The 26,927-nt window shown below is 50.0% G+C and overlaps 1 protein-coding gene across 1 annotated transcript; it reads left to right on the plus strand.

The window, feature by feature from the left end:
• Positions 1 to 35: 35 nt before the first annotated feature.
• On the plus strand, positions 36 to 26,833 carry EXOSC7 (exosome component 7). The gene is made up of 8 exons (XM_040246780.1): positions 36 to 129; positions 9,510 to 9,611; positions 9,908 to 10,002; positions 16,330 to 16,492; positions 19,476 to 19,546; positions 23,321 to 23,444; positions 24,457 to 24,612; positions 26,589 to 26,833. The coding sequence occupies exons 1-8, from the start codon at positions 73 to 75 to the stop codon at positions 26,691 to 26,693; spliced, it is 873 nt and encodes a 290-aa protein (XP_040102714.1). The 5' UTR covers positions 36 to 72; the 3' UTR covers positions 26,694 to 26,833.
• The last annotated feature ends 94 nt before the right edge of the window (positions 26,834 to 26,927 follow it).

Below are 26,927 nucleotides of genomic sequence, written 5' to 3' on the forward strand. Positions count from 1 at the left end.
GGGGGGGGGGGCCGTGCCTGGCGGAGGGCGACGCGGGCGGATGACGTCAAGCGGCGGGGGAGGCTCAGCGGCATGGCGTCGGTGGCGCTGAGCGAGGCGGAGAAGGTGTACATTGTGCATGGCGTTCAGGTAGCGGCAGCGGGCAGTACTGGCGCCGGCCTCCGGGTTCCCTTGGCCCTGCGGGTCGATGCCGGGCCTCGGCTTGCCCGGAAAGACTGCGGCAGGCTGGGTTTACCTTTGATTAGACCGCTGTGCGGCCGGCATGTGCAGCTCTAAAGCCGCGCGTGCCGGCGTCTTTGGGACCAGGCGGCGAGCATCCGTTTAAGACTGTATGCGTACTTGGATCTTTCCGGGTCTACAAGGTTCCAAGCTCGGGTAGGACGCGGTGGGCAGTCCCTGATTTTGTTAAATCCCCTCTCAGCCTTTGAAGGCTGAGGTGTCTCACTTTTGTTAGGTACATACTCTGTCATAGTTTTTAATCTCATTGAATTTTTGTTAAGTCCTGAAGGTGAGTGTTATGTCTGCTTTACATATAAGGAACTAAGTTCAGAGAGGTTAAGTCAGTTGTCTGAGGTCGTAAGGTAAGTGTGTGGTGGTATTACCGGAAAACTGGGCTTTGGCTCTTGGTCGTGAAAGTCGCTCAGTCCTGTCCGACTCTTTGCGACCCCATGGACTATACAGTCCATGGAATTCTCCAGGCCAGAACACTCGAGTGGGTAGCCGTCACTTCTCCGGGGTTGACCCTTGGATGTTGAACCAAAAAACACAACCAAGCCAGAGAATGGGAGAAGGAGGAATTTATTAATTGCATCAAGTAAGGGGACTCTCGGACGAAGCAGTGGCACCCCACTCCCGTACTCTTGCCTGGAAAATCCCATGGGCGGAGGAGCCTGGTAGGCTGCAGTCCATGGGGTCGCTAAGAGTCGGACAGGGCTGAGCTACTTCACTTTCACTTCTCACTTTCATGCATTGGAGAAGGAAATGGCAACCCACTCCAGTGTTCTTGCCTGGAGAATCCCAGGGACGGGGGAGCCTGGTGGGCTCCTGTCTATGGGGTCACACAGAGTCAGACAGGACTGAAGCGACTTAGCAGCAAGGGGACTCTGGGAATCTTTTCAGAAGCAATGTCTACCAATAGCAAAACTGGAAAACAGGCAAAGGGCACGTGTATAGTCATGAAGGGGCTTGAGCAGAGGAGGAGGCCTAACGTTGGGGCAGACGTCAGTGGAGTCCAGGCTCTAGTTGATTGGAGTCACCAAGGCGACAGCTTCCCTGGCGGCTCAGCTGCTGAACGATCCGCCTACAGTGCAGGAGACCTGGGTTCGATCCCTGGGTTGGGAAGATCCCCTGGAGAAGGGAAGGGCTTCAGTATTCTGGCCTGGAGAATTCCATGGACTGCGGTCCATGGGGTCATAAAGAGTCAGACACGAATAAACGACTTTCACTTTGCTTCACTTCACCAAGGGGAAGAAAAGGGCAACATCATCTTCAGGTTGTGACCACTTTGGGGTCTTATCCTGGAGTTACCATCCTCCAGCTGAGTGGGCCCCTGAGTTCTTGTAGAACAACTCAAAGGTTTGTATCAAACTGTTAAGTATATCCGTTGAAGAAGAACGAGGGCTCTGTTTTATCTGAGAACTGTTGTTTCTTCAGTGCTTTTCCATTTTTTCCTGAATTCTGTAGTTACCTCAAGATGATTAATTACCGTGACATGTTCAAGGGCAAGCATGGTGGCCAGGTGTAGATCACAAAAAGGCTGAGGACTAAAATGGCTTTCCTTGTGTCCAGAAAGCCATGCATGCCTGGTTCCCTTTTTTCCGGAAGCGGCCCCCCCACCCTTTCTTTGTACAGTGGAACTGGGATATAAATCCAGATCTGACTGTAAAGCCCAACTCAAGCCTTGTGCTATTTTCCCTTTTTAAAAATAGGCACCCAGAAATAAAAGCCGGGGAGAATGCCCACTGCTTCCACTTCTCTTTCTTTGCTCTGTCCTCTGAAAGCACATCGGCAAAACAGGAGCAGGGAGGGCAAGTTCTGAACCACCACCACCCCCCGCCATTTTTCTAGGCCTTAAATAGTATATGGACATATATTACTATTACCTTTTTAGGTAGTGTTTTTCCCACGTTGGTTCTAAGCTTCTTTAGAACCCTAGTTAGCATTTTTTTGTACAGCTTTTGTTTTACTTACTTGTATCTGACTGGTTTTGTTTTTTAAGTATTTTATTTATGTGGCTATGCTGGGTCTCAGTTGAGGGATCGTCAGTCTTTGTTGCAGCATGTGAGATCTTTAGTTGAGACCTGTGGGATTTTAGTTCCCTGACCAGGATCCAACCCAGGCCCCCTGCATTGGGAGCACAGAGTCTTAACCACTGGACCACAAGGGAAGTCCCAAGCTGGTTCTTATATTCAGGAATTGGGGGCAGGTTTCAGAATTTCCAGAATTAGCATTTAATCTTCTTTTCAGGTTTGCTTAACTGGCTAAATGTGTGCTTTCTTCCTCCCTGGAAAGACATTGCTAACCTCTGTCTTAGCCCAGTAATTCTGAGACCTTGAAGTGCCGTTTACTTACAAAATACAGCTTCCTGGGCTTTACCTGGACCTTCTGGATCAGAATCCTTGGGGCTAGGGCTGGGGCTGGAGCCTGGGAATGGGTATTTTCATAAATGTTGGGAGATTTTGATGCAGTCACTAGACATTGGACCTTGGACCAGCCACTGGCTTGGTCCAGCCTGCCTGGAGTCTGCTGTAGAAATCTTTGCCCCTCTGCCTGAGGAGGTTGTAGAAATGGGGACCCCTTTCAGGGCCAGCGAGTAGGCTGTTGTCTAACACTTGGAAATGAATTGTCCAAGGAGACACATGTGCTGACAAAGCAAGAGACTTTATTGGGAAGAGGCACCCAAGTGGAGAGCAGCAGGGTGAGGGAACCCGGGAGAACTGCTGTGCTGTGCAGCTCGCAGCCTCGGGTTTCACGGTGATGAAGTTAGTTTCTGGGCTGCCTCTGGCCAGTCGTCCTGATGCAGCATCCTTCCTGGGGGCACACACATCACTCAGCCAAGGTGGATTCCAGCAAGGAGGATTCTGGGACATTAGTAGTATGTATGGACTGGCATCCCCTCTCTCCTTTTGACTTTTCCCAAAAGAAAAAGTTAGCAGTAGCTTATTAGTTCTGCATTCCTTACCAGGACGTCCTGTTGTAAGATAACATATCTCCTGCAAATGGTTATTATAGGAACCTTAATGGTCTGGCCAGGGCAGGTGGTTTCTGCCAGTGTTTCCCTTAACAAGGTCAGTGGCCTCCAGCTTCTGTTTGGATGAGGACTTGGAGTGGACTGAGCAGGGCTCCTCCCAGTTCCACCATTCACAGTAAGAGTGTAGTAAGCTAGCTCCCCCTGTGTAAAATGAGAACACATCCATCTGGGGGACAGAACAGGACCATGAGTGACGAGGAAAGGGAACATGGACGACTGGCGTGCGCTCAGCCCTGAAGCTGGCTCCCAGTTGAGATTTTCCCGTGAGAAGTGTGGCTTCGTCCGGAACCATCCGTACTGTATCTGCAGCCTTCACAGTGACCCCATGAGGGGTTCAGCCTGTGGCTGTTGAGATTTAAGCTCTTTTTATTTGGGGAGATTGAGTCGGGTTGCAAAGAGCTGACACAACTGAGTAACTGAACTGAACTGAGAGGTTGTTAAATTGTTGGGTGTAGCTGTCCCTAGGCAGCTCCTGGACACTGCCTCTCCAGGGCCCCAGCATGGATCACGTGTCTGTGTGACTCTGCCTGCCTTTATGTCTCTGGAGACACCCCTACTTCTCTCTGCTGAAGTGTCTCCCTTCTCCGCAACCACTTGCGGTCAGGCTGCCCTCCACCTGGGTACACGCCACCCACCCATCTTTACTTCTGTGAGGCCTCTCCAGCCTCCCTCCACATCATGACCTATCAGCTCCTCTTTAACTCTCTTTCCCTGCCAAGTATTTCCCAGATCAGAGATCAGATTCTAAGGAGAGAATCAGTTTCAGGCCCCAGAGAGCTGGCCACTCTCTGGCCTGCGTGCCTTTGGGTCAGGCGCTTTGCAGCTTTGCAAGGCAAACAGCATCCCATCCTAAAGGAATGCGGGCCCACCCAGCAGGCTTGGAGAGTGGAACGAGGACAACATCTGGTTTGCCTGCTGGGTCTTAGGCCTGGGCCTGCAGAGCCGGGCTCCTTCTAAAGTGGGGTGGCTTCCTAGTAGGGAGGCCAGCTGGTCTCCGTTCTCCTCCAGTGAGCTCTGCGCTCTATGGTTCAGTCGCTCAGTCACAGCCAACTCTCGTGACCCCATGGATTGCAGCACGCCAGGCTTCCCTGTCCTTCACCATCTCCCGGGGTCTGCCCAAGTTCATGTTCATCAACTCAGTGATGCCATCCAACCATCTCATCGTCTGTCGGCCCCTTCTCCTGCCCTCAATCTTTCCCAGCATTGGGCTTTTCCAGTGAGTCGGCTCTTCACATCAGGTGGCCAGAGTACTGGAGCTTTAGCATCAGTCTTTCAAATTAATATTCAGGGTTGATTTCCTTCTGGGTTAACTGGTTCGATCTCCTTGCACTCCAAGGGACCCTCCAAGAGTCTCCTTCAGCACGATTGGAAAGGATCAGTTCTTCGGTGCTCAGCCTTCTTTATGGTTCAGCTCTCACATCCGTACATGACTACTGGAAAAACCTTAGCTTTGACTAGACGGACCTTTGCTGGCAAAGTGGTATCTCTGCAAGGTAGTGAGGGGTTAACATCACCTCAGAGGACCACTTCATGTGCTGTATTACAAGAGCCAACTGCCAGCTGCTATTAGGGAGTAGGACTGGGTTACCTGGGTGTGAGGAATAGCAACTCTGGGCTGGGTCATCTGTCTTGTGTCAAATAGGAGTTAAACCTGGCGCCTTGGCGTCCTCATTGGTAACCTCTCCCTGGGTTGTTTTTAAGGAGTCAGTGGGTTAATACATGTAGCCAGAAGCAGAAGGAAATCCTGAGCAGGGACTCCTATGAGCTGCCCTGTGCAGGAGAGTCTCCTCTAACTTTGCAGGTTCAGGGTTATTCCCTCTTCTGCACAAGGAGACAGACTCAGAGATGTTCAGGAATTAACCTGCTCAAGGTCCCAAAGCTGGTGTGCACAGTGGAGTTTTTAATACAGGTTGAAGGTGATTCAGTGTCACACCCAACCAGCAGGGTTGTTGCAATCACAAAGTGAACAACTTGAGTCACCAGGACCCATCCTTGCATTCAGAAGGCCTTTACCTGGAAAGGTGCTCAGTCCCCTATCCCCTGAGGACAAGGCTCCTCTGGTCAGTCACCTGTAGACACCTCTATTGAGGCAGCCAGTGTTTAAGTGTTCACACATGGATTGGTTCCTTCATTTGAGTACTGCAGGTGGATAAAAAATTGTGGTAGGGTGTCAAGCTCTGAGCCAGGCCAAATCGCCAGGTTTGGGTGATTCCTAGAGTCTTCTATGAGAAAAAGTGGATTTTGAAAAAGTCCTGTGTGCAGTGATTCATGGATTTTGTTTGTTTTTCTCCTTTTGTGTGCTTTTTTTGATGGAAAACAACAAAAATATGCATCCCTGGAAAGGGAAATTTGTAGCTTGCTTGTTTATCTCTTACGTGTCACCCAAGCCTTCCCAGCTGAGGGAAGAGAGCTCAGAGAGTGGTTTAAGGGATGGAAAGAGAAGCGCTGGTGGCCCAGTTTTCTGACATCCCTTCTCACTTCTAAGGGTTCTGATTAGATCTTTCCAGAGCAGGTGGTAATCTAAAGCATAGTTGGAAGCCCTGTAGCCTTGTGGCCCTGCTGCTCTCATAGTCGTTAGCATCCTCACTAGGGCCAAGCGGTCACCAGCCAGCTCAACTTCACAGGAGGCCTGTGCTGCCTGACCTGCACAATGAGGAGACCCTTTAGAACACAGGAGACTGCGGAAGCGGGGTTAAGAGCTCTGGCTTGGAATTCAAGTGCTATTGACTGGCTCTGACCTTGGGCCATTTAGCATCTCAACCTGATCCTCATTTGTAGAATGGAATGAAAAATCTTAACGTTATGGGTTATGGTGAGGATTCGACATATTAACATGTATGGATTTCCTAACACATTATCTGGTAGTTAGTAGTTTTTTCCTTGTTGTTTAGTCTCTCAGTTGTGTCTGATTCTTTTCTACCCCATAAACTGTAGCCTGCCAGGCTCCTCTGTCCATGGATTTTCCAGGAGTGGGTTGCCATTTCTTACTCCAGGGGATTTTCCCAATCCAGGGATCGAACTCACATCTCCTGCATGTCTCCTGCATTGCCAGCAGATTCTTTACCACTGAGCCACCGGAGAAGCCTGGTAGATAGTAAATACGCATTAAACAGTAGCTGCTATTTTAGTTCTTGCAAACAATGGTGGTTCTTTTCATGTATACATCCATAGAATTAGAGAAGCGCCTTTGAGGTCAAGCAGCGAGTCAGTGGCAGGACCAGGCCTGGAGTCCATGACTAAGGCTCCTAGTGACGCTCACACTTGGGCCATACATATAACCTACCAAAGATTCAATGTAAATGTTTCTGAGCCAGATTTTTACTTTCCATCAGGATATCCCTTGCGGATGGGCTTCCCAGGTGGCCCTAGTGGTAAGAACCTGCCTTCAATGCAGGACACGTGAGAAATGAGATGCTGGTTCAGTCTCTGGGTCGGGACGATCCCCTGCGGGAGGGCATGGCAACCCACTCCAGTATTCTTGCCGGGAGAATTCCTGCCTCGTGAGCTATGGTCCATAGGGTCTCAAAGAGTCGGACACGACTGAAGAGACTTAGCACGCACGCATGCATACCTTAGGGATGGAGCAAGCAGAGATGGGCCTAGGAAATCTTCATGTGGATGGGGGTGGATGGGGTAGGTGGGGTTGTAAAGAGACACAGTTACGTAGTTTTGGATCCTCCAGTGAAGAGAGATCTCTCTACAGAGTTCAGGAGACTCATTCTCCTAGACATGAAATTCTGTTGCTTTTTAAGAACCCCTCTCCCCAGACTCCAGGTAGGGGTTGCCTCCAAGGAGAGGACGGCTGGGAGTGGCAGGGCTGCAAAGGGACTTCAGCCTGATTTAGGATTGTTTATTTTCTCTCCTTTAATAGGAGTTGAAAGAGCGAAAGAGCTGAAACAAAAACGACAGATGGTACTAGTTGGTACTGTGTGGCGAGAGCAGGCAGTGTTTTCCTTTTCTGTATTTTAATTTCTCAAAATAAAAAAAGTCAGATATGCAGTTAGTCAAGCAGTTTAAAGATAAGTTTCCGATAGTTACATAGTTTAGAACAGTGGTTTGCTTTTTTGTTTTGGATTTTTTTTTTTTTTTTGCTTGTTTTTGGTTTCTTTTGTGCTTGTTTTTTAACATTTTGAGGAGCATTACCCTCTTTGAGAATCTAATGAAGTGATGATTCTTTTTCTGAAAGAAAGAGCTTTCAGGAAAAAAGTTTACAAGGAATGAGAACAGCCTGTATGAGCTGATGTGTAGTGGTTTCCTGCACAGGCATTAGTGTTTAAAAAGAAGCAAAGTGTAAAAGAGTATCTGTAGTATGCTATCTTTTGTATAAGAAAGAAAGGATATTAAAAATACTCATGTAAAGGTTCATTTGTGCAAAGAAATGGAACGATGAACCAGGAGCTAAAGAGATGGAGTGGGTGGGAGGAAGTACGAAGAGGGGAGCATGAACTAGGGATGAGGGGAGAGGGACATTTGTCTGAGCACACCTCTCCTGACAGCGGTGACTCCTAGCGCCCTAGTGATAGGCCACCTGGCCCAAAGGTCAATAGGAATTAAAAGTAGCCAGGATGTGGTGGACTCAAAATGGAACGTCAGCAGTTATAATGGAACCTGAAAGGGGTGCAAGTGAGTGACAGAGGCACAGGAGGACAGCTGGGAAAGGTGTTTTGAGTGGGTTATGTAAGATAGAAGGCAGGAGGAGAAGGGGGCAACAGAGGATGAGCTGGTTGGATGGCATCACCAACTCAATGGACATGAGTTTGAGCAAGCTCCGGGAGATGGTGAAGAACAGGGAAGCCTGGCGTGCTGCAGTCCATGGGGCTGCAAAGGGTCGGACACAACTGAGCGACTGAACAACAACATGTGAGGCTAAAGACAAAAAGAACTCTGCACAAATACTGTATTAGTAAACTTGTTTCTCATAGGGGTGTGCCAGTAACAATTCTAAAACTCTGGGTATTCCGAGACTTAACAAATACACTGTAGATAATGAGGGCCAGGTTTCTCCCTGAGAGAAGTTACAGATAAGACAAGGAGGAAGGTTGGAACCAACTCTCAGTATGAACATATGGCTCTTTAATCCACATGTGGACTGATAATCCACATAAATAAAGGTATGTGTGTATGCGTGGGTTAGTACACACATGTTTTTTTCTGGCTCTGTTCTACTGAGAAGATCTAGAAGCAATGATACCCTAGTAGCAGTGAATCTACTTAGCACCCAGATCTTGGTTTTTAAGTACCATTCATAAAAGGGAACCAGGGCTCCTTAGGAAATGGGCTGATCCTGGGGTTGGGGCAGGGAAAATCCCAGAGGCTGGAACTCCTCATGTTATCAGAAGTAAAGAAGTGCTCTAAAGAGATCTGAGGGTTAAGCAACCCTTGGGAACTCCCAGTGATGAAATCTGGAGCTCGTTGAGCAACAAGATAAATACTAGAAGCCACAACATAAAATGGTTATCTATGAGTTACACAGATAGGAGTAAATAATTGAGGAAGTAAATAACTGGGGATAAAGCCAGGCAGTACGTAGACCACCCTGAAGCCCGTCCTCTGCAGCAGGGGTCGGCAGACTTTTCCGGTGAAAGGCTAGGTGGTAGTGATGTGGGGGCTGCAGGTCATGTGGTCTCTGTCCCCGCCCCTCAGCTCTGCCGGTGTGTGCGAGCAGCCGCAGAATCCCTGCGTGAACAGGCATGGCTGGGTTCCCATGGGACGGCTTACAGAGCGAGCAGCCTGGGGGCCTAACTGCTGACCCTGTCCTAGAGAATGCCTGTGTTAGAAGACACCAGCTGATTGTTTCCAGCCGTTTACAGAGTAGATCTGGTTGGGTTTAGGGGGTAGGAGGGCTACAAGCTGAGACAGGGGAACTTGTAACTGACAATCCGTGTTTCTTGTGGCTTCAGAATTGCAGATTTGGAAAGAAACAGCTCTTATTTATTATGTCTCTTGTTCGGATTTTGTGTGTACCTGTTCTGGATGGTGGTATATAGTTTGGACTTTGCACTTCAGACCTAGATGAGAAGCCGAGCTTTACTCTCCCTAGCCATGGGACCTTGAACACAAGTTGTTTAACTTCTCTGAGTCTCCATTTCCTCACATGTAAGGCAGTAATGTTATCAGCTCTCAGGACAGGATTTCTGGACGAGTCCCTAAAAGGAGCTGTTGTACCGCGTATTTCTCTAGCGGGGAAAGGAGAGAGTCAGTTGAGGAGCCTCTTGGAGGTTTAGGCCCACAGCCTTAGGATGTTGGTTGTTGCACCCAGGAAGACCTCCGTGTGGACGGCCGCGGCTGTGACGACTACCGATGTGTCGAAGTGGAGACCGACGTGGTGTCCAACACCAGTGGGTCTGCCAGGGTCAAGCTGGTGAGTGTTGGGCCCACGGTTTGTACTGATGTTGAGGAATGGGTCGGCTCTCAGGAGCCAGCCCCTCTGGGCTTTCAGGGTCCATTTTGTTCCAGGGGAAACATAAGACCCACAGCCAACTCTGGGAGGGGTTCTGTGTAGATCTGAAGAACGCCTCTCCTTCTTAAAGGGCCCCTTTTCAAGTCCCAGCACTGATCCTAAGAGAGTCCCCGGAGGTGTGTGTCTGGGAGACGAGGGTGTGGTTGGGTGGCAGGCTGTCCGCCCCGAGTGAGGCCCCTTCTTGCTTGTGTCCACAGGGTCACACCGACATCTTGGTGGGCGTGAAGGCAGAAATGGGGACGCCGAAGCTGGAGAAACCAAACGAAGGTTACTTGGAGTTCTTTGTTGACTGGTCAGTACTCTGCACATGGTTTTAAAGAAAAGTGATTTAAAAGATAGAAGATTCAGAGAATGAACCTCTGGTTTCCTGCTGAGCCCACTTTTATTTTGTATTTAATCATCCTTTATCCGGCCAGCAGGTATGTGCCGAGTTCTCTGCTGTGCCAGGCCCCGGGAAATGCAGGAGGAGGCCTGGGCATAGGGCCTGCCTTTGTCCTGATCAGCCAAGCCGGGCCTCATTTTACCCGTCTGAAAAAGGAGGGCGCCTGCCAGGCCATCCAGCACACGGTAGTTACAAGAGTCATAGGAAATGATGGGTGTCACTGAGCTTTGAAAAATCATCATTTATACCTGACAAGACTCAGTTGCGCTATAAGGCCCCATCAGTCTTCCGGCTCTAGCTTTGCAGAAAACTTTTCATAACTCACTTGGCAGAGCGGGGACGAGGACCAGCCAAGCATCTCACAGGCGGAGGGGGTGGCAGCCGGGCAAGCTGCGTGGGCGCAGGGAAGAGCAAAGACTCTGCACCCTCAGCAGCCAGCCGGCTGGCCTCCTCACTGCCTTCTTCTCCGCCAGCTGTGTGACCTTGGGCTGGTTACCCAGCCGCTCTGTGCCTAAATCTCGCGATCTAAAGAATGGAGATGATGATACTGGGGTGATGATGAGGACGTTAGGTAATGCAAATAGAGCGAGCACCCAGTCCTTACACCTGCCATGGGCTTTCCAAAGTGTTCTTTCTCTCCACCTCCTCTTCGAAGGCGTGGGGCTTTTCAGCGGGCGGCCGGCCCTGTTCCATCTTCTACCTGTCACTCCCTCTTCCAGCCAGCAGGGGCGACAGCGAGCCTCCTTGAAATGCACGAGGCTCTCTTGGTTCATGCTAGGTGCAGATATGTAATATTGATACTTCACTGGTGGAGGGGCGAGACCGCCCCTACAGTCGGAGAGTTCCTGAAGGGACTCGGAGGACTCAGCGTGGAGCATGTAGTTGTACTCAGAGCTATGATTGTTACAGAAACACAGCAACCCATGTGTGATAATTTTGCCTAAGGAAACCCAGTAGAGACTCAACACCCAAGATTTTGACTGGTGACGCAGGCACCGTCTGCTTTACACACAGTGAAGCTGCAGACTGCCAGAAGGAAAGCAGGCGTCTGGCATACACCGTACGGTAGCGGCACAGTCTCGGCCCAGTTTACCGCTGACTGGGTCCTCTCTTAAGAGCCGAGTGCCCAGATGCAAGCCAACGGCCAGCCTTGCAAGCAGGCCCTTCTAAAGGTAGCAGCCGCCTGTGACGTCAGCCCTTTCCTGCAAAGATGCTGACCCACACTTGCATGGCGAGTTGCAGACTTGCAGTCTTCCAAACACAGACGTTGGTGCTCACAAAACTCCAGTAAGAGATGACACAAGGGGTCCCGAGAGGATAAGTGACTCTCCTGGGTTCACACAGCTGGTCATGCCAGCTCAGGTCCAGCTCTGAGCCTTTGCTCTTCCTATTTCATACAGCCTGCAGAAGCCAGCCTTAGCAGGATGCCCTGCGCAGAGTTTCCAGCAGATGTCTGTTCATCTTTCAGGCTAGTTTTCCTCCCAGTGCGTTGCTGCCCCTAGTCTTGGTCGCCTGGAGCAGTCTCCCCTCGGTTCTGCCCAGCCGCTCTCAGCATTCCGGGTCACCCAGTGGAACCAGCCCATCTTTTAAGTTGCTGTATATGGTGGTGACCTTGTTCAGGCCTCCAGCTTATCCATTCCTTTGCTCATGGAGGAAGAAAGAAATGCCTCTCTTGCCTTGATCTGCCTGATTGAGTGCGGTAAATGGTCACTGAAGAGCAGATACCACGTGTTAGGGGCTGTCATCTTCTCGCCTTTCTTCCTCTCCGTGATTTCCTGCCTCATTCCTCTCAGGCAGATCAAAGGCAGTCAGTGCGGCCACACCGGGGAGAGTGCTGCACTCATGCTTGCTGCAGGGGCCACGTTTCCCTGTGGCTCTGCGTCTGAACGTGGCTCGAGGTTGGCCCACTGCCCATGGCCCTTCCTAGTCCCGGCTGGAGAGGGTGGCTCTAAGGCGGGCGGAGCCTTTGAGCAGCCTCTTCGCCAGATCTGGCTTCTAGAAGTAAGCCCCTCTCTCCTGACTGAGAGTGGCTGCTCTCTTTCTCCTCCTCTGTAAATCTCAAGAGAACCTCAGCAGGCCTAGAAGCCCCACTTTTCGGGGAAGTTCTCTTGAATCTGTTTCTCAAGGTGGCACCCTTCTTCACGGAATCACTATGAGATTCATAAAACCCTATTTTCCTGCAAACAAGAGGTCACCAAGCACCTCTGGCTGCCACCTTTATCAGAAGCTTATTTGAGTCTTCAAAGAGCAACTCATAGTTGTGTAAACAAACCCCCTACACTTTGACGCAGCGAGTAAGAATGGCTTCCGGGCACCCGTGGCTGTGCCCAGACTTCAGGGTGCTGCCCCAAACCCCACCTGGGCCCCAAGCGTGGGGCTTCTGCCAGAGAGCTCAAGGCACACACCCATCCACAGGCTGAAACAGAGTTGTTACCCAGTGGGAGGAAAGCAATTGGGTGGTGGTGGGACCGCCTGCCTGAGCCCAGCTTGACTTAACTACTTGCCAGCAACCTTCATATTTTCAATTATTTCAATTCCCAGTGGTAGAGAGGTCATGGAAAACTAATTGCTTTTCTTCTAATTGCTTCTACTTCTTTTCATCTGCTTGGAATCAAATACGGAGCCTGGGGTAGACACCTTCCCCACCCCAGTGATTTTCCCTGGGTCTCAGAAGTGATGCCCTGAGGGAAGGGTACCTGAGACACTGGCCTGGTCCCTGTACCTGTGGAAGAGGAAAACACAGGTTCCTGAGCTCTGCTCCAGAGATAGCTGGCAGCACCTTTAGCTGGGAGTGGACTCGGACCTTCTAACTCCTGCCTCTGTATCTGGCTCGTTAGTTGTAGCCTGAGAGTAGGCTGTGGTATAAGAAGGTTGAAACTTTGGGGAAGATGGTTCCATCTGAAGGCCAGAAGGTGAGAATTCGTGAGCTTGGTGTGTCACTCTGGTTACCACCAGGGCCGTCCATCAGGTCCCTTCCCCGCTCTTTGGCCGCCGGTTGATAGGTTTAGGGACTGTGTTTGGGCTCAGAGAGGCTTCCGGTTTTAGCTGGGGCAGTTGGGGAGAACACACTTCATTCATGGACATTTCAGCGTGTCTCGCGCTTTTCACTTGTCTGGAATCTTAACTACTTTTAAGTGTGATCACTTGTTTTCTTCACTCACGATGAACCTGGATTGGTTTCAAGCCCTGAATTGGTGGGTGGAGCCACTCGATTTCTCTTCCTTACATCATGCTGCTTGAAGCGGGCACCGTTCTCTGCTGAAGGGTCGAGGCTGGGGGCAAAGCAGAGAGGTAACCTGCAGAAGTCATTTGAGGCTCGCTGGGCTCTGAAAGTCTGCAGAGCTGACGAGGTAACTCTCCCAGGAACTTCAAATGCGGGCTTAAGATGAAACACTCAGAATGTGCCACTGTTCCCATACCCTTGGGGCGCTTCAGCAGGCTTGGAAATGAGCAGTGTGCCCCCAGAGGACCTGCCTAGGGGCTAGGGGACTAGGAGATGAGGCCCAGCGTCCCCCCTGGCCCACCTGGCTGTAAGACTTCACATCTCTGCAGGCGAGATCGATTGCAAGGGGAACAACAATGGGCCTAGTGTCTCAAGTCCTGCTCCAGGTAGACATGGCCTTGATCTCAGCCTAATCAGTCAGAGCAGAGAGATGCCAAGCAGGAGGAGCAGGGTGGAGGTGATGAGTTAGGAGGCTGGAGAACTGGGAGTGGCAGCCTTCCCAGGATTTTTCTGTTTATCCAGCTCCATAAGTGATTTCCCAGCAGCCCTGGAAGAGGGGCTGGATTATACTTTATAAAGGATCTGAATCAGTTTCAGTAACTGTAATTATAGAAAGCACTTGTTTTATGCCATAAAACCCCGTGTATGTTCCTTGACTGAAGAATATACAGTGATGCCTGTGAACAGGGGGCTAAGATTACCAGCCTGCATTCTTTCTCTCTCTCTCTCAACTTGGTACTAGAGAAGCTTTTTTATCTAGGAGTCCCTTGGTCTGCATTCATTAACTCCAACATTTGCGGTCTAGTCATAAGTCCTAAGACCAGAGCACCCATTCATTACCCTGAGACATAAGACATAAGACGGGCCCAAGAGCGCTCACCTGACTGATGCTAGGCTACAAGCCAAGCATGCTGAATGACACATTCGGGGAGAGCCCGGGAGCTTTCCATGGTCTCATGGGCTTCTAAATCCTCCTTTCTCTGGCTGCCAGCTATGCAGAAAGGGTTAACCTGTTTGTGTGTGTGTGTGTGTGTGTGTTTTTTAAGGGTTGCGGGGAGAAATCATTTAAAATGGGAAAATTTTCCACTTTAAACCAGACCAGTGTCAAAAAAAACAGTGGGGTGTGGTTTTGTTGGTAGATTAATTTAGCCAACTGGCTTGGGAAGTTCTTAAACCGTCCCTTTGGGCTGTAGAAGAGCTAATGAACCCATCCCGTCATTAGTCACACCCAGGAAGACTCAGCCTACTGTAATGAGGGAAGGATAAACATTTTAGGCATAAGGACCTCTGCAGGATTTGTCCACCCAGAGCTCTGTACAGATGCGCTTTTAAACACTTAAAAGATAGGACTTAATATTGATGGCTTAGGGTTTACATTAGAAACAGGCTGTCTTTTGCTGGCTCTGCAAAATAATGAACTTGGTCTCTAGTGACTTGATTAATTTACCATCAATGAGCTTCTTTTCATGGCTCGGTGCCCAAGTCTGGCCGAGGCCGGGAAGGAACGGTGAGGTTGCTACAGCAGTGGTGAAGTTTCTCTTAGGGATTTTTAACTGGGGGGGTTCTCCTGGCTTGTAGTGGTCAGGGAAGACGGTGTGATGAGAGAAGCAATGTTACTACACAACACTACACTCTTGTTTCAGGATTCACCTTATATCTGTATTAGAGTGGACCAGCCAGAAGGCACAGTGAAACCTGTGAGGAGGTGAGGTTTGGTTCAGCATACAGATGGGGTGGGCACAGCCTTCGGCCTCCACAGAGGGTTTTGCTTGGGCTGGAATCCCCCTGCTCGTCTATGGTCAGACCAGCTCGTCTCATCTTCAGGTTCAAGACTCCCTCCAACCCTCAACACTGACTGACATCCCCTGGACCCTCCCCGACCGTTTCTGTGTGCCTCTTTCCATGTGACTCCCTGCTGCGTCCCTGGAACTGCTGACTTGGGTCTGCACCTGTCCCACTGTCTCTAGGTTGCTAGTGCCTAGTCCAGGGCCTGGAACCTTCCAGGAGGACGAGCGGATGGACAGGGACCAGAGAGTTTCCACGTGTGGTTTTATAGAGACCTACTGAAACAACTGATTTCTTGTCTTTCTGGGCCTTAAATTCATTACAATAAGATAATCACTGGGGTGTCTACATATCCCACACATGTACCAAGGGTTTATTTTTGTTACGGCAAAACCCTTGAAAATTTCCTATTAAAACACTGAGTAGTGCTTGGGGTGGGGCGGGGGTCTGGGTCGCACATGCTGATGCTTGCTCCTCCTTTGTGGAGGTAGTTTGGCATAAAATTCAGGAAGCTAAGAAGGCAAAAGCACTTCTCTTGAAAAATAACAAAGTAAAAGCGATAACCAAAGTGAAGAGATATTTAAGTCAGCAAACAGTTCTTAGTTTCCTGCCTTTCAGTACCATGATAATCTAAAGTTTATGACAGAACTCTGACATACTATTATATATGTCTTTTAAAAATAGTTTTAATTGGAGGATAATTGCTTTACAATATTGTTAGTTTCTGCCATACATCAACATGAATCAGATATGTGTGTATATATGTGCATATCCTAAATAACCGCAGGAAAGGTACTGTGCCTACACTGTGGTTTTGTCTTGAGAGTGTCACCATCTAGGGTTGGTGTGTACACTGTCACCCCTCTGTAGACCAGACTCATTCTCTCGGCCTCCTCCTTCCTTGGCCTGCCAGAGAAGAGTCTAGTAAACATTCAGGATATGAGAGTTCTTTATTGCTGGCGGTGGTTCATTCCACCAGTGTTCTTGCTTCTCTCTGGATAAAGATGGCTTCTGTGGGAAGTCAGTGGCCACTCCCGCCACACACAGCAGCACAGCCAGGCACGGTCCTGGCCCGGGTCGCGGCCTGCATCTGGGCGCTGGGAGAGTGGCAGGTGCACCTTCCCACAGTGCCTTTCCTCCCAGCGGCCCCCAGGGAACCTGGAACAAAGCCTGCCCCTCTGCTCTGCATTCGACAAGACTCACCCCTTTGCTGTCGCCCTTCTGCGTAGCTCTGCCAGCGCTACCCCTGAATTTGAAGGTCGCGGAGGCGATGACCTTGGCACGGAGATTGCTAACACCCTGTACCGGATATTTAACAAGAGCAGCATCGACCTCAAGTCCCTGTGCGTGAGCCCCCGCGAGCACTGCTGGGTTCTCTACGTGGACGTGCTGGTAGGTCTCACGCCACTGCGCCGGCCATGCCCCACGTCTGTGGGAAACCCGTGGGCCTGCTTTCCTCCCTGTGCTTTTCCCATCTTCAGTTGGACACTCTCAGTTTCCAGGGTGAGACTCCTTGGGGAAACATTGGTCTCCCATAATGGATTTTAACGCACATATAACAGACGTGCAGTAGGGCACGGATGAGGCCACCTGACAGAAAATCTGCCATGGCAGAACCCAAAATTATCCACAGAGGTTGTCGGGAAAGAAGGAAACGAGAGCTGTTCTGCAGACGGTGCCAGCAGAGCTGATCAGCAGGGTTGCGACGCGGGAGATGAGTACTCACCTGCACTTCTGTGTAGCCCTCACAGGTGCTCTGCCAGTGGGCACTAGCCTTCCCCATCTATAAGTGGGGCACTGAGACACAGCGAAGTCAAGGGACTCTGCCAGGGGATCTCAGCTCGTGAGCAGTGATCCTGGGCTCCAAAGCCAGGGCTGTTTAACGCCAGAGCCAACTCGTGACCTCACCTCATCCTCCCTTGAAAACACTGTAGCCCACCTACCCTGACCCCCTTGTTTTCCCATGAGGACCCGAGGCCCTGCCTCTTTCCTTCTGCAGAGTCTGTGCCTGCAGGCGCCTTTCTGGTCTAGCCCTCCATTTCCTTCCTGGTGCTTCCCTCCCAATCACTTGTCTGCCTGGTTTTGGGCACGTGGCAGTAATCCCTCTTACAGCTGTGCTTTATTTTGCCAGTTTCTTGCTCATGTACAGGCTCTTACTAGGTCTCTTTCCCTTTAATCTTGTGAACCTTGAGATGAGTGACTACATCTTCCACTTCATATTGAGGGCAGAGGGCAAAGCCAGGGACGGACCAAACAAGTCCTTTCATGAGTATGAAGATAAGGCTTATCTTGTGGACTGATGGTGAGCTTCATTACTGGGAACAGCCTGGCTGTCTGATTGTCAGCCCTGCATGAAACAGGGCAGGGCTTTCTGGAAACTTTTAAATTAGTTTGCTCATAGATAGGGCAGAGCTAGCCAAAAGAGCAGTGCTTAACTGTCCAGCAGGTTTGGGTCTGTTCTGAATGCTGATGCTTTGGGGTAAAACTAATGAAATCACAAGTTCATTTCCTTTTTCTCATCTCCAGTCTGTATTTGGAGTTTGATTCCTACTAAGCAGGAGTTTGATTCCTACTAAGCAGGTAGCTTTACAGGTGCTGGTTTTGAGGAGGGCGGGAACTGGCAGCCTATAGTCATTGCCAAGAGTCATGCTTCACAGCTGCCCAGGGAGGTGCCACCCCACATACTTGTGGTTTGTTAGGAGGCTGGCCCAGCGAGGGGGCCTCATGCACTTTTGATTCGGGCAGGAAGCCTGTCCTCTCAGTGCAGCCTCTTGCAAAACTGCTGAACATCAAAGAGACACTGCCTCACCTTAGAACTATAGGCTTCTCCCATGAGCAGGGATACACGGTGAACAGGAGCAGCTCAGGGTACACTGGGTCCTGGTCACCCGCAGGCCTTCTGCGTCAGAATTTCTTCTCCAAAGGGGTTGTCAGCAATGAAGATGGAGAAGCTGTGGACGCACTGGACAGTCTGTGAGGAGAACAAAGGGAAGATGAAAGAGCAAATTAGGATATATTTTTAAAACACTTAGCTGATGCCTCCTGTGTGCCAGACACACTTTGGAGGACTTTACGAAGACTCATATGTTGAACACCTCTGGAAGATAGAGTGGCTTTCACCCTTCGTGACGCCTGGAGAAGTGGGTCTAGGCTGGGGAAGTCAGCAGTCACCCAGCAAAGACAGGAATCGAAGCAGACTGTCCAGCGCCAGCATCTAGCCATGCAGCAGTCTGTACGTGAACCAGGGTGCAGGGGAGCTAGTCCTGCTGCTCGACAAACATGCTGCAGTTATCAAGCCAGCTGGTAATACAGGCTGGGAGAGCATGTTCTGATAAGCAGTAATTATACGAGGCGGTAGGAGAGATGCTTGGAGTATACTGGAGGCTTGCCCAGAAAGCTTAAAGGTGGGACTTAGAGACTGTCCTGGGTGTGGACGCAGTGCGTGAGACATGCCAGGTGTGCCTGCTGATTCTCAGAGTTTGGAAGGCCCGGGCTTTGAGCCTGCCTGTCTTCCATAAATAATGGCCAGGCTCCTCCTTCCCAGCAGCCCTTCTGCTTGGCTCTGAAGAGAAAGGAATAAACAGCCGACAGCGTCCAGCCTCAGGAATCAGTAGTTGAGATGAAGAGGAGACAGGCTCTAAATAAACACACACGGAAATACACGGCTTTTCTTTCTCCACATGACTTCTTCTCCTCTCTTCCCACTGGCTTTATTCCATAACCTCAGGCCAAGGCTTCTTGAGAGTAGTAAGGAAGAAGGGTGTGTTGCCCTCCACTTAATAATGGGCTCCAACCCTCCCTGGACAGGAGCACTCGAGTACAGTTAACACTTTTGCTCACGGGTGAAAATGTGCGAAAGACCTTAGTTGTTGCTACGCTTAACAGAGACCATGGAGTGAGGTGTTTGAGCATCAGATTTACATCGGTCGTTACGAGCAGTAGTGACTGCGGTCGTCAGCGTGATCCTGGTGGCGGCGGCAGCATCCGTGGCCGCAGTTCTGTACCTGTCTGGAGGCTGGGTACATGAGAGCAGAGACGGGAGGAACGCTTGCCGAGTGCTTCTGAGAGTGAGCGGGGGCAAAACGCCGGTGAGCGGTTTTTCCCTCAGCGTAGGCCCGACTGCCTGAGCAGCTAGCTGCTCCACACAGTCTGGGGCCTCTGAGCGGTGGTCCCACAGCCGGGGCAGCAGGCAGCACTTGCAGTTAGGGTGAAGAGCCTGTGCGTGGCGGCGAGCCGGCCAAGCAGCCCGGCTTCCTGGTCTGTATAAACACTTGGTCCGTATTTTTTAGGAACCAGCGTGCTTTCATTGCGGTAATACTTAAGGTGAGAAATGATGCTCACTGCTTCTCCCCGCCTCACTCCCTGTCTCCCTTAGCTGCTGGAATGTGGTGGGAATTTGTTCGATGCCATCTCCATAGCTGTGAAGGCTGCGCTCTTCAACACAAGGTAAGCCTTGCTGCAGACAGTGCCGGGGGCCTGTGGAGACCCCGAGGGGCACTTGGGGTGGACCGCGGAGGGCGTTACGACTGAAGCTCGTCGGAGAGGATAACAAGGGGTTTTCCCATCCACAGTGGTGGTATTTAATTTTAAGCTTCAGAAAACAGATTTCATAAGTTAAAACTAGATATATTTCTGTATTTAATTTTTGGATTTCATAAGTAAACACGCACCATGTAGAAAAATGTTCGAAAACCACAGAACAGCCGAATGAGTCAAAACCAGTGGCCCAGCCAACCGTCCAGATACTCTCACTAGGGAGATAAAGCTCCACAGGGGCCAGGGCTCTGCTCGCTTTGTACTCTGCTCTCTGGGCTTCCCTGGTGGCTCAGTGGTCAAGAGCCCACCCGCCAGCTCAGGGGACGTGGGTTCAATCCCTGGGTTGGGAAGACCTCCTGGAAAAGGAAATGGCAATGCATTCCAGTGTTCTTGCCCGAGAAATCCCATGGATAGAGGAGCCTGATAGGCTCTAATCCACGGGGTCCCAAAGAGTCAGACACGACTTAGCAACTGAGCAACAACGACAAACAAAATACCCCCAAATGGACATTACGGTTATTTTCAAGTGCTCGCATTCTGGGTGATTAAAAAAGTGATTTCGGAGTTTTCCTGTGGTGGAATTTAGACCACTTGCACAGTTTAAAATACAACAAACAAAAACAAAGTTGAATAAATGTAGGTCAGACGTAGCAGGATCGAAGCTCTGTTGAGACGAAAGCTGTGGAGTCCCCTTCCCCTTGCTGGGCCTCCCCTAGCCGAGGGCAGGCCTGGCCCTTGTGGCCACTGTGAGGCCTCGCGTCCCAGATGCTATCCGCAGAAGCCTGGCCTTGGGCTCTGTTGGAAAAGAAAGGAAGTTGCCATCTGTTGTACCTCAAGCCTCAGAAATCACTCCCTGTCCTGCCAGCTGGTTGCCATGGGCACCAAGGCAGAAAGGGAGAGGAGAACCAGATGAGGCTGTTGGGCTGTAGGGGAGGTGTTGGGCAAACTGTACATCGGAATGGTAAACCCAGCTGCTCAGGTTGGGGAGGACAGCTGTCGTGGGCATAGCTTTCAAGTCCCATTCCCAGAGCACAACAGCCGTGCTGGCAGCAAGGGGCGCGGACTCTGCAAGGCACTCGGTCCCCCTGGTGTGTGGAGAGGACTCTGTATAGTCAGGGCCTTCTAGAAGGGTTGCGGCCATTCTCTCGAGAACATCCTCTAGCCCTTCTGATGAACCACGTTATGGCCAGAGGATTGGGAAGGGGTGTGTGTGTGTGACAGAGATGGGAAGGGGTGTGTGTGTGTGTGTGTGTATGCGTGCTTTGTGTGTGATGGGAAGGGGTGTGTATGCGTGCTTATTTTTTACCGTATCAGAATTCAAACTGTTCACCTGGCACAGAGACTTCACGCGGGGCAGCACCCTAGCGGGACGTTCTCTGGCTGAAACCCCTCTGCTCTGGACCTTGGCGTGTGTAGGGACAGGCAGCAGGACTGAATCAGAGGGGGCTTTTGTCAGAGGCACAGGGAAAAGCACTGGCGCTGCTTCCGTAACAGGAGCTGGATGGACCACCTTTTCCTTCCTGGCCCCACCCCACACTGGAATGAACCGGCTTTATGGCGCCACTGTGTTTCTGGCACCCAGCTCAAGAAACAAGAACAGCACCCGCCCCTGGAAGCCCTCCCACCCTGTACCCCCATGCAGTCACTACACCCCCCGAGGATAACCACAGTCCTAAAACAATAGGTTGGTTTGTGCTTGGTCGGCACGGGATCCTGCAGTGTTTTCTCGCTGACGTCTGCCTCGGTCACCGAGCGTTAGGCTTTGAGGCTTCTGTGTTGTGGCTTGTGTTCACGGTCCTCTGTGTTGCTGTGTGCTGTTCCACTGCCAGTGGATATGCCACACTTGATGTATCCATTCTTCTTCTGACGAGCATTTGAGTAGTTGCCAGTTTTGAGCTCCTGCAAATAGTGGTAGCAGATACTGTGAAACAGTTTTCCAGATTGCTTCTACCAAATGATACTCCTAGCTTTGTGTAGAGTCTGAGTTGCTCTGCATCTTTGCCGCTCTGTGTCTTTGCCAGCCCTTTTTTTTTTTTTGGTCTTTTTAATATTAGCCATTCTGGTAGGTGTGTCTTGGTATCACATTGTAGTTTTATTTTGCACTTTCCTGATGAATATTTTAAGTTGAGCACCTTTCTGAGTGTCTATTGGCGGTGTGAATAGGCTCTTTTTTTGAGGTTCCTGTTGAAGTCTTTCGCCCATTTCTCTGTTGGGTCATCTGTCTTTTCTGTTCAGTAGGAATTCTTTGTGTAATGTGTCAGTTATACACACACACGCACACAGAGAAATAATTTGTTTTCTCCATTCTGGATGATCTTCTAGTTTCCAGATAATGCTTTTTGACAAACAGAAGCTTACCGTCTGAGTCTGTGTTACATCATGCACACGCAGAGGCGCTCCTTGTCTCACTGCACGCCCCTGGACTGTGCTGAGCAGGTGTGGCCTTCTCTGCAAAGTGAAGGTCTGTGGCCGTGCTGCAGCCAGCAGGTCCGTCACCGCCATTTTCCCAACGGCATCTTCTCACCTCACGTCTCTTGCAGTATTCAGGCTTTTTCCTTATTTACATATTTGTCACAGTGACCTGTGGTCAGTAATTTTTGATGTTACTATTGCAAGAAGGTTCACATGATGTTTAGCATTTTTTAATAATAGTGTTTTTCGCAGTGAGCTCAAATCCGGTGCTCTGTGACAACCGAGGGGGGTGGGATGGAGGTTCCAGAGGGTGGGGACATACGCATACCTATGGCTGATTCATGTTGGTAACACGGCAGAAACCAACACAATATTGTAAAGCAGTTATCCTCCAGTTAAAAATAAAGAAGTTTGTTTTTTAAGAGTCTTTTAAAATTAAGGTATGTGCACTTTTTTCTTTTTTCATTTTCTAGGTATAATGCTTATGCCAAGCTTATAGACTGCACTATAGTAAAAACATGCCTGCATATGCACCGGGAAATGGACGAGTTCATGTGACTTGCTTTATTGTGATGTCTGAAACCAGACCTGCCGTGTCTCCAAGATGTGTGTGTGTGTGTGTTCACTTATAATTGAAGGCTAGTTCTGTTTCCTTTACAATGAGTACTCTGTGTCCTATTTAATAATCTTTGTCTACTCTAAGGTCGTGAAGATGTTCTTAGTTGAAAGCTTTATTGTTTCACCTTTTACCTTTTACATCTGTGGTCCATTTAGTATGGATTTTTGTGTTTGGTGAGAAGGTAGGGATCAGGGCTCATTTTTGGATATCTGGTTGACCAAGTATTGTTTTAAATTTCATTTTTAAATTTTTTGTTGTTGTTGAGGTATAATTCATGTAGCTTCAGGTGTATAATATAGTGATTCAGTATTTTTATACATTATACTCCATTTACAGTTACTGTAAAATATTGACTATATTCTCTGTGCTGTACAGCGTATCCATGTAGCTTACTTATCTCATTCGCAGTATTTAGTTTGTGCCTCTCGATCTCCCCCCCTCTCTAGCCCCTCTCCACTTCCCTCTGCCCAGCATCACTTTTTAAAAGACCTCCTTTCCTGACTGCATCCGTGTCACCGGCACCCTTTTGGCAGGGCTGAGGGGAAACTCAGGCACAGCATGACTTCATCTTCTGAGGCACAGGGATTCCAACTTAAGAAAAAGAAGTTACCATGTTTCCTTTCAGTAACTGGGAATTTTAATTCTACTTCTAGGATACCAAGAGTTCGTGTTCTGGAAGACGAAGAAGGGTCGAAGGACATTGAACTGTCCGATGACCCCTACGACTGTATCCAGCTAAGTGTGGAGAATGTCCCCTGCATCGTCACCCTGTGCAAAGTATGAGCTTATATCTCATGGTTTTTTCTTCCCTGTCAATCTCCTCCAACCCTGGCCCGTTACTGTTACCTAGTAGGTTGAGAAGTTATGGTTTACAGCCCATACAGAAGTACCTTTAACCTAAATCCCTTAATTTTGTAATATTAGAGACCACTGCCATAAACAGCTTTCTCTTTTTAACTGGAAGATGTGGCTCTGGTCTCAGGAGCACGTGAGTGCGCTCATAGTAACAGTAGCCAGAGTTTGCAGAGCTCCTTCTGTCTACCGGGCATTTCACCAAAATACCCTGAATGCATATTTCCTTTAATTCTTTCAACTCTGGTGTCTGGGCTGCTTGAATAGTAAAAAGGTGGTTGAAAGGCGGACACTGTCCCCTCTGTGGGCCCTAATGAGCACATTTATGAAATGAGGGCCGGAGCAGGGCCTGAATGTCTAATACATCAAGCGTGGAGCGCCAAGGCCTGTGGAGCGGAGCGGCTAGCTGACGCTCATGCGAGACTGGCACCGCCCAGGACTGTGCAGAGAGGCCTGTTCTGACTGAGACTGTCATGATTCCACTCGGGATTCAGTGGATACACATCAGACTGACAGGCCAGGTTTAATTCCACCAGGATCGCTACATGAGCCTGGGCTGTGGTGAAGTGTTGGGACGACCAGAGCCACCTGACCTTGACTCATTCTTGAGCGCGTCCATCAGCATGGGCCCTCTGCATTCATCTCTGTCATCAATAAAACATCCAGGGGACCTCTGCTGCAGACCCATGGATAGCCCCTGACTTGGAAGGTCTCTGAATTTTAATTCTGACCACCATCCCCCTACCATGTATTTCCATTTCATGCTTCTGTTACACTGTTCACACAGCCTTTCAACAGCACAGCAAACAGTGCTTCAGATATTCTCCTTATGAACAGAATCTAACATTAGGCCTGAGTGGGTGTATGGGTGTTGCCTCTGCGAGGCCCTCGGGGTGTGCGTTGCCCACGCGTGCGCACTGCTGCCCTCGTCTTGCAGATTGGCTGTCGGCACGTGGTGGACGCTACCCTTCAGGAGGAGGCCTGCTCCTTGGCCAGTTTGCTGGTGTCCGTGACCAGCAAGGGAGTCGTGACGTGCGTGAGGAAGGTGGGAAAGGGCAGCCTGGACCCAGAGAGCATCTTCGAGATGCTGGAGGTGCGTTTGGTTCTGAAGTGGGTGCTGGGACCTGGCTGGGAGCGCTTGCTGCCTCCTGCCCCCTTGGTCACACTGGACATTCTCCCCATTTTCCCCTCTTCACCTCAGTTTTGGGTTTTGGAGGGCAGCTGGTATAAGGCAGATGTCGCTGAGCTAGCTGAGATGGTGGTGGGTGGGGGCTTGGGACCAGGAGGTAACGACTGGCCCATAAGAGTTCCTTATCCTCTCCTTCTCTGACCCCAGTGCCACGTTTCTGAATAAGAATATTGGACTGATAATGTTAAGAGTCACCTGTAACTGCCAAATCCCAGGCTTCGGTGATTGGATGAGGGAACTGAAATCTGGGCTGACTGCTTCCTGCCTGTTAAGGAGAGTGGGCAGAGGTGGAGCTGGGGGTACAGGATGGTGGTCTCCCCATTCCGTGTGGGCCTGGAAGCGTGTAAATGGAAATGAAGAGGGATGGGGGAAAGCCCCCCACAGCCTCTGGGCGGGTTGCTCCCCTCAGTGTCCCCAGGCCTGGCAGCAGCACTCGGGCACTTTCCAGCTGCTCCTGAGCTGACTGGTTGGCACTCCCATCCCCTTCCCTCCTGATAAAGCTTAGACACTCAGCTCGTTGTGTGTCTGCCGCCTCCGGCCACTGTAACCTCTCCTGCAAATCCAGGTCCAGATCTTGCAAGTCCTGGTGGCCTGTTTGTCTCATTTCCTGTTCTCTCCCTGTCTTCATTCATATGAATAATCAGTTTCCCTAGTCAGTGTCCCCTACTTGGACATTTTTTCCTTTTCTTAATGTTGCGATAAAAATCTTTCCAAAGTCACTTTCGACCTTAATCCTGATTTCACATTTCATAGACTCAATCCCTTCCTGGTCTTTAGACTAAGCTCTTCTCTTCATATGAGTTTTCATGATATGGGGGTCTCATCCCTTGTTATAGTCCGGGGTCAGGGAAAAAGCCACACAGCCCTGGGGAGAGTCCACCGATGACTAGGGGGACTGGGGTGGGGCCAGGGCCTGGGTGTCTTTCTCCCTGACATTGTAGGGAATGGAACCAGTAGCACAAGTGAACTAAAGCTGGTATGAGAACGTGGAAGGCTTGAAGAGGAAACTTGTAGTCGGTGCATAATGTTCTTGAAATGATTCATGTGACCCAAAAACAGTTGCATAAAGAAAGATTTTTATATAGTTGGGATTTTTTGGTCAAAGCCCCCTTCTGTCTGCTGTGTAGGGGGCTAATTAGGAAATCTGTGGGGTTGTCTGACCTCGTGACATGCCTTGATTCCAGCGATCTATGCTTCTAGCATCTCTGCATGGCAGTGACATCAAAGACTCTATTCAGGTATTGACTTCGGTCCTATCTGAGCAGGTCTCGTTTGGTGGCAGGCAGAGTAGACACTGCTTGTTCAAAAGGGTTCCCAGCACCATCTGTTCCTTCATCAGACAGATTCTGGATTCCCCGTGGTCTCTCCATGCCTTCTCTCTGCAACGCAGTGGCTGTAGCCAAGTTCTGACTGGGTTGACTGTTCTGCTGCTTCTAGTGGCAGCAGCTAAGGACCGAGGCAGCTTTTGTTCCTTTCTGCTTGCTGCTTGGGGGTTGCCTTTTTCTTTTTCCCCTTTCTCAGAATAGAGGCTTTCCCAGAATGTTACCTACTGTGGTGTTGGGGTTTGGAGGGTTGGGTTTTTTTTTGGCAGCACCTGGTCTTAGCTGCAGCATGCAGGATCTTTAGTGGTGGCGTGTGGGATCTATAGTTCCCTGTCCAGGGATCGAACTCGACCGCCCTGCATAGGGAGTGCAGAGTCTCAGCCTTTGGACCACCAGGAACTCCCTGGGGTTTTTATGTTGAATGAAAGTTCTGTAAGGCCGATGGAATGTGTGCGGCTTTGGAATGGCTGATTGGCAGGGACGCTTCTCTCAGTCAGAGTACGTGTGCCTCACGGGCGGGCGTGTGCCCTCTTCTGTCTGCCCTTTTCCATCCTGCAGACTGGCAAGCGCGTGGGCAAGGTGCTGCATGCCTCCCTGCAGAGTATTCTACACAAGGAGGAGAGCCTGGGGCCCAAGAGACAGAAAGTCGGATTCCTGGGCTGATGTGCACAGCAGCCTCCAACTGCCGAATGTTTGTCTTCTCCTTTTCCCTGGAAGCTGAAGTTTGTATACATTGTTTTCGTAACTGCTATGAATTTAAGGCAACATTTGTACATGTAAAATTAAAGTCTATTTTCTGGTCTCGTGTGTGGTATGGCTTGACTTCTTCAGCTGTACACCAGGATGCCATTTGTGGCTCTGCCACAATGACCCTTATCTAGGAAATGACAACTAAGT

This window comes from Oryx dammah, unplaced genomic scaffold (genome assembly GCF_014754425.2).
Source record: "Oryx dammah isolate SB20612 unplaced genomic scaffold, SCBI_Odam_1.1 HiC_scaffold_9, whole genome shotgun sequence".
Lineage (NCBI taxonomy): Eukaryota > Metazoa > Chordata > Mammalia > Artiodactyla > Bovidae > Oryx > Oryx dammah.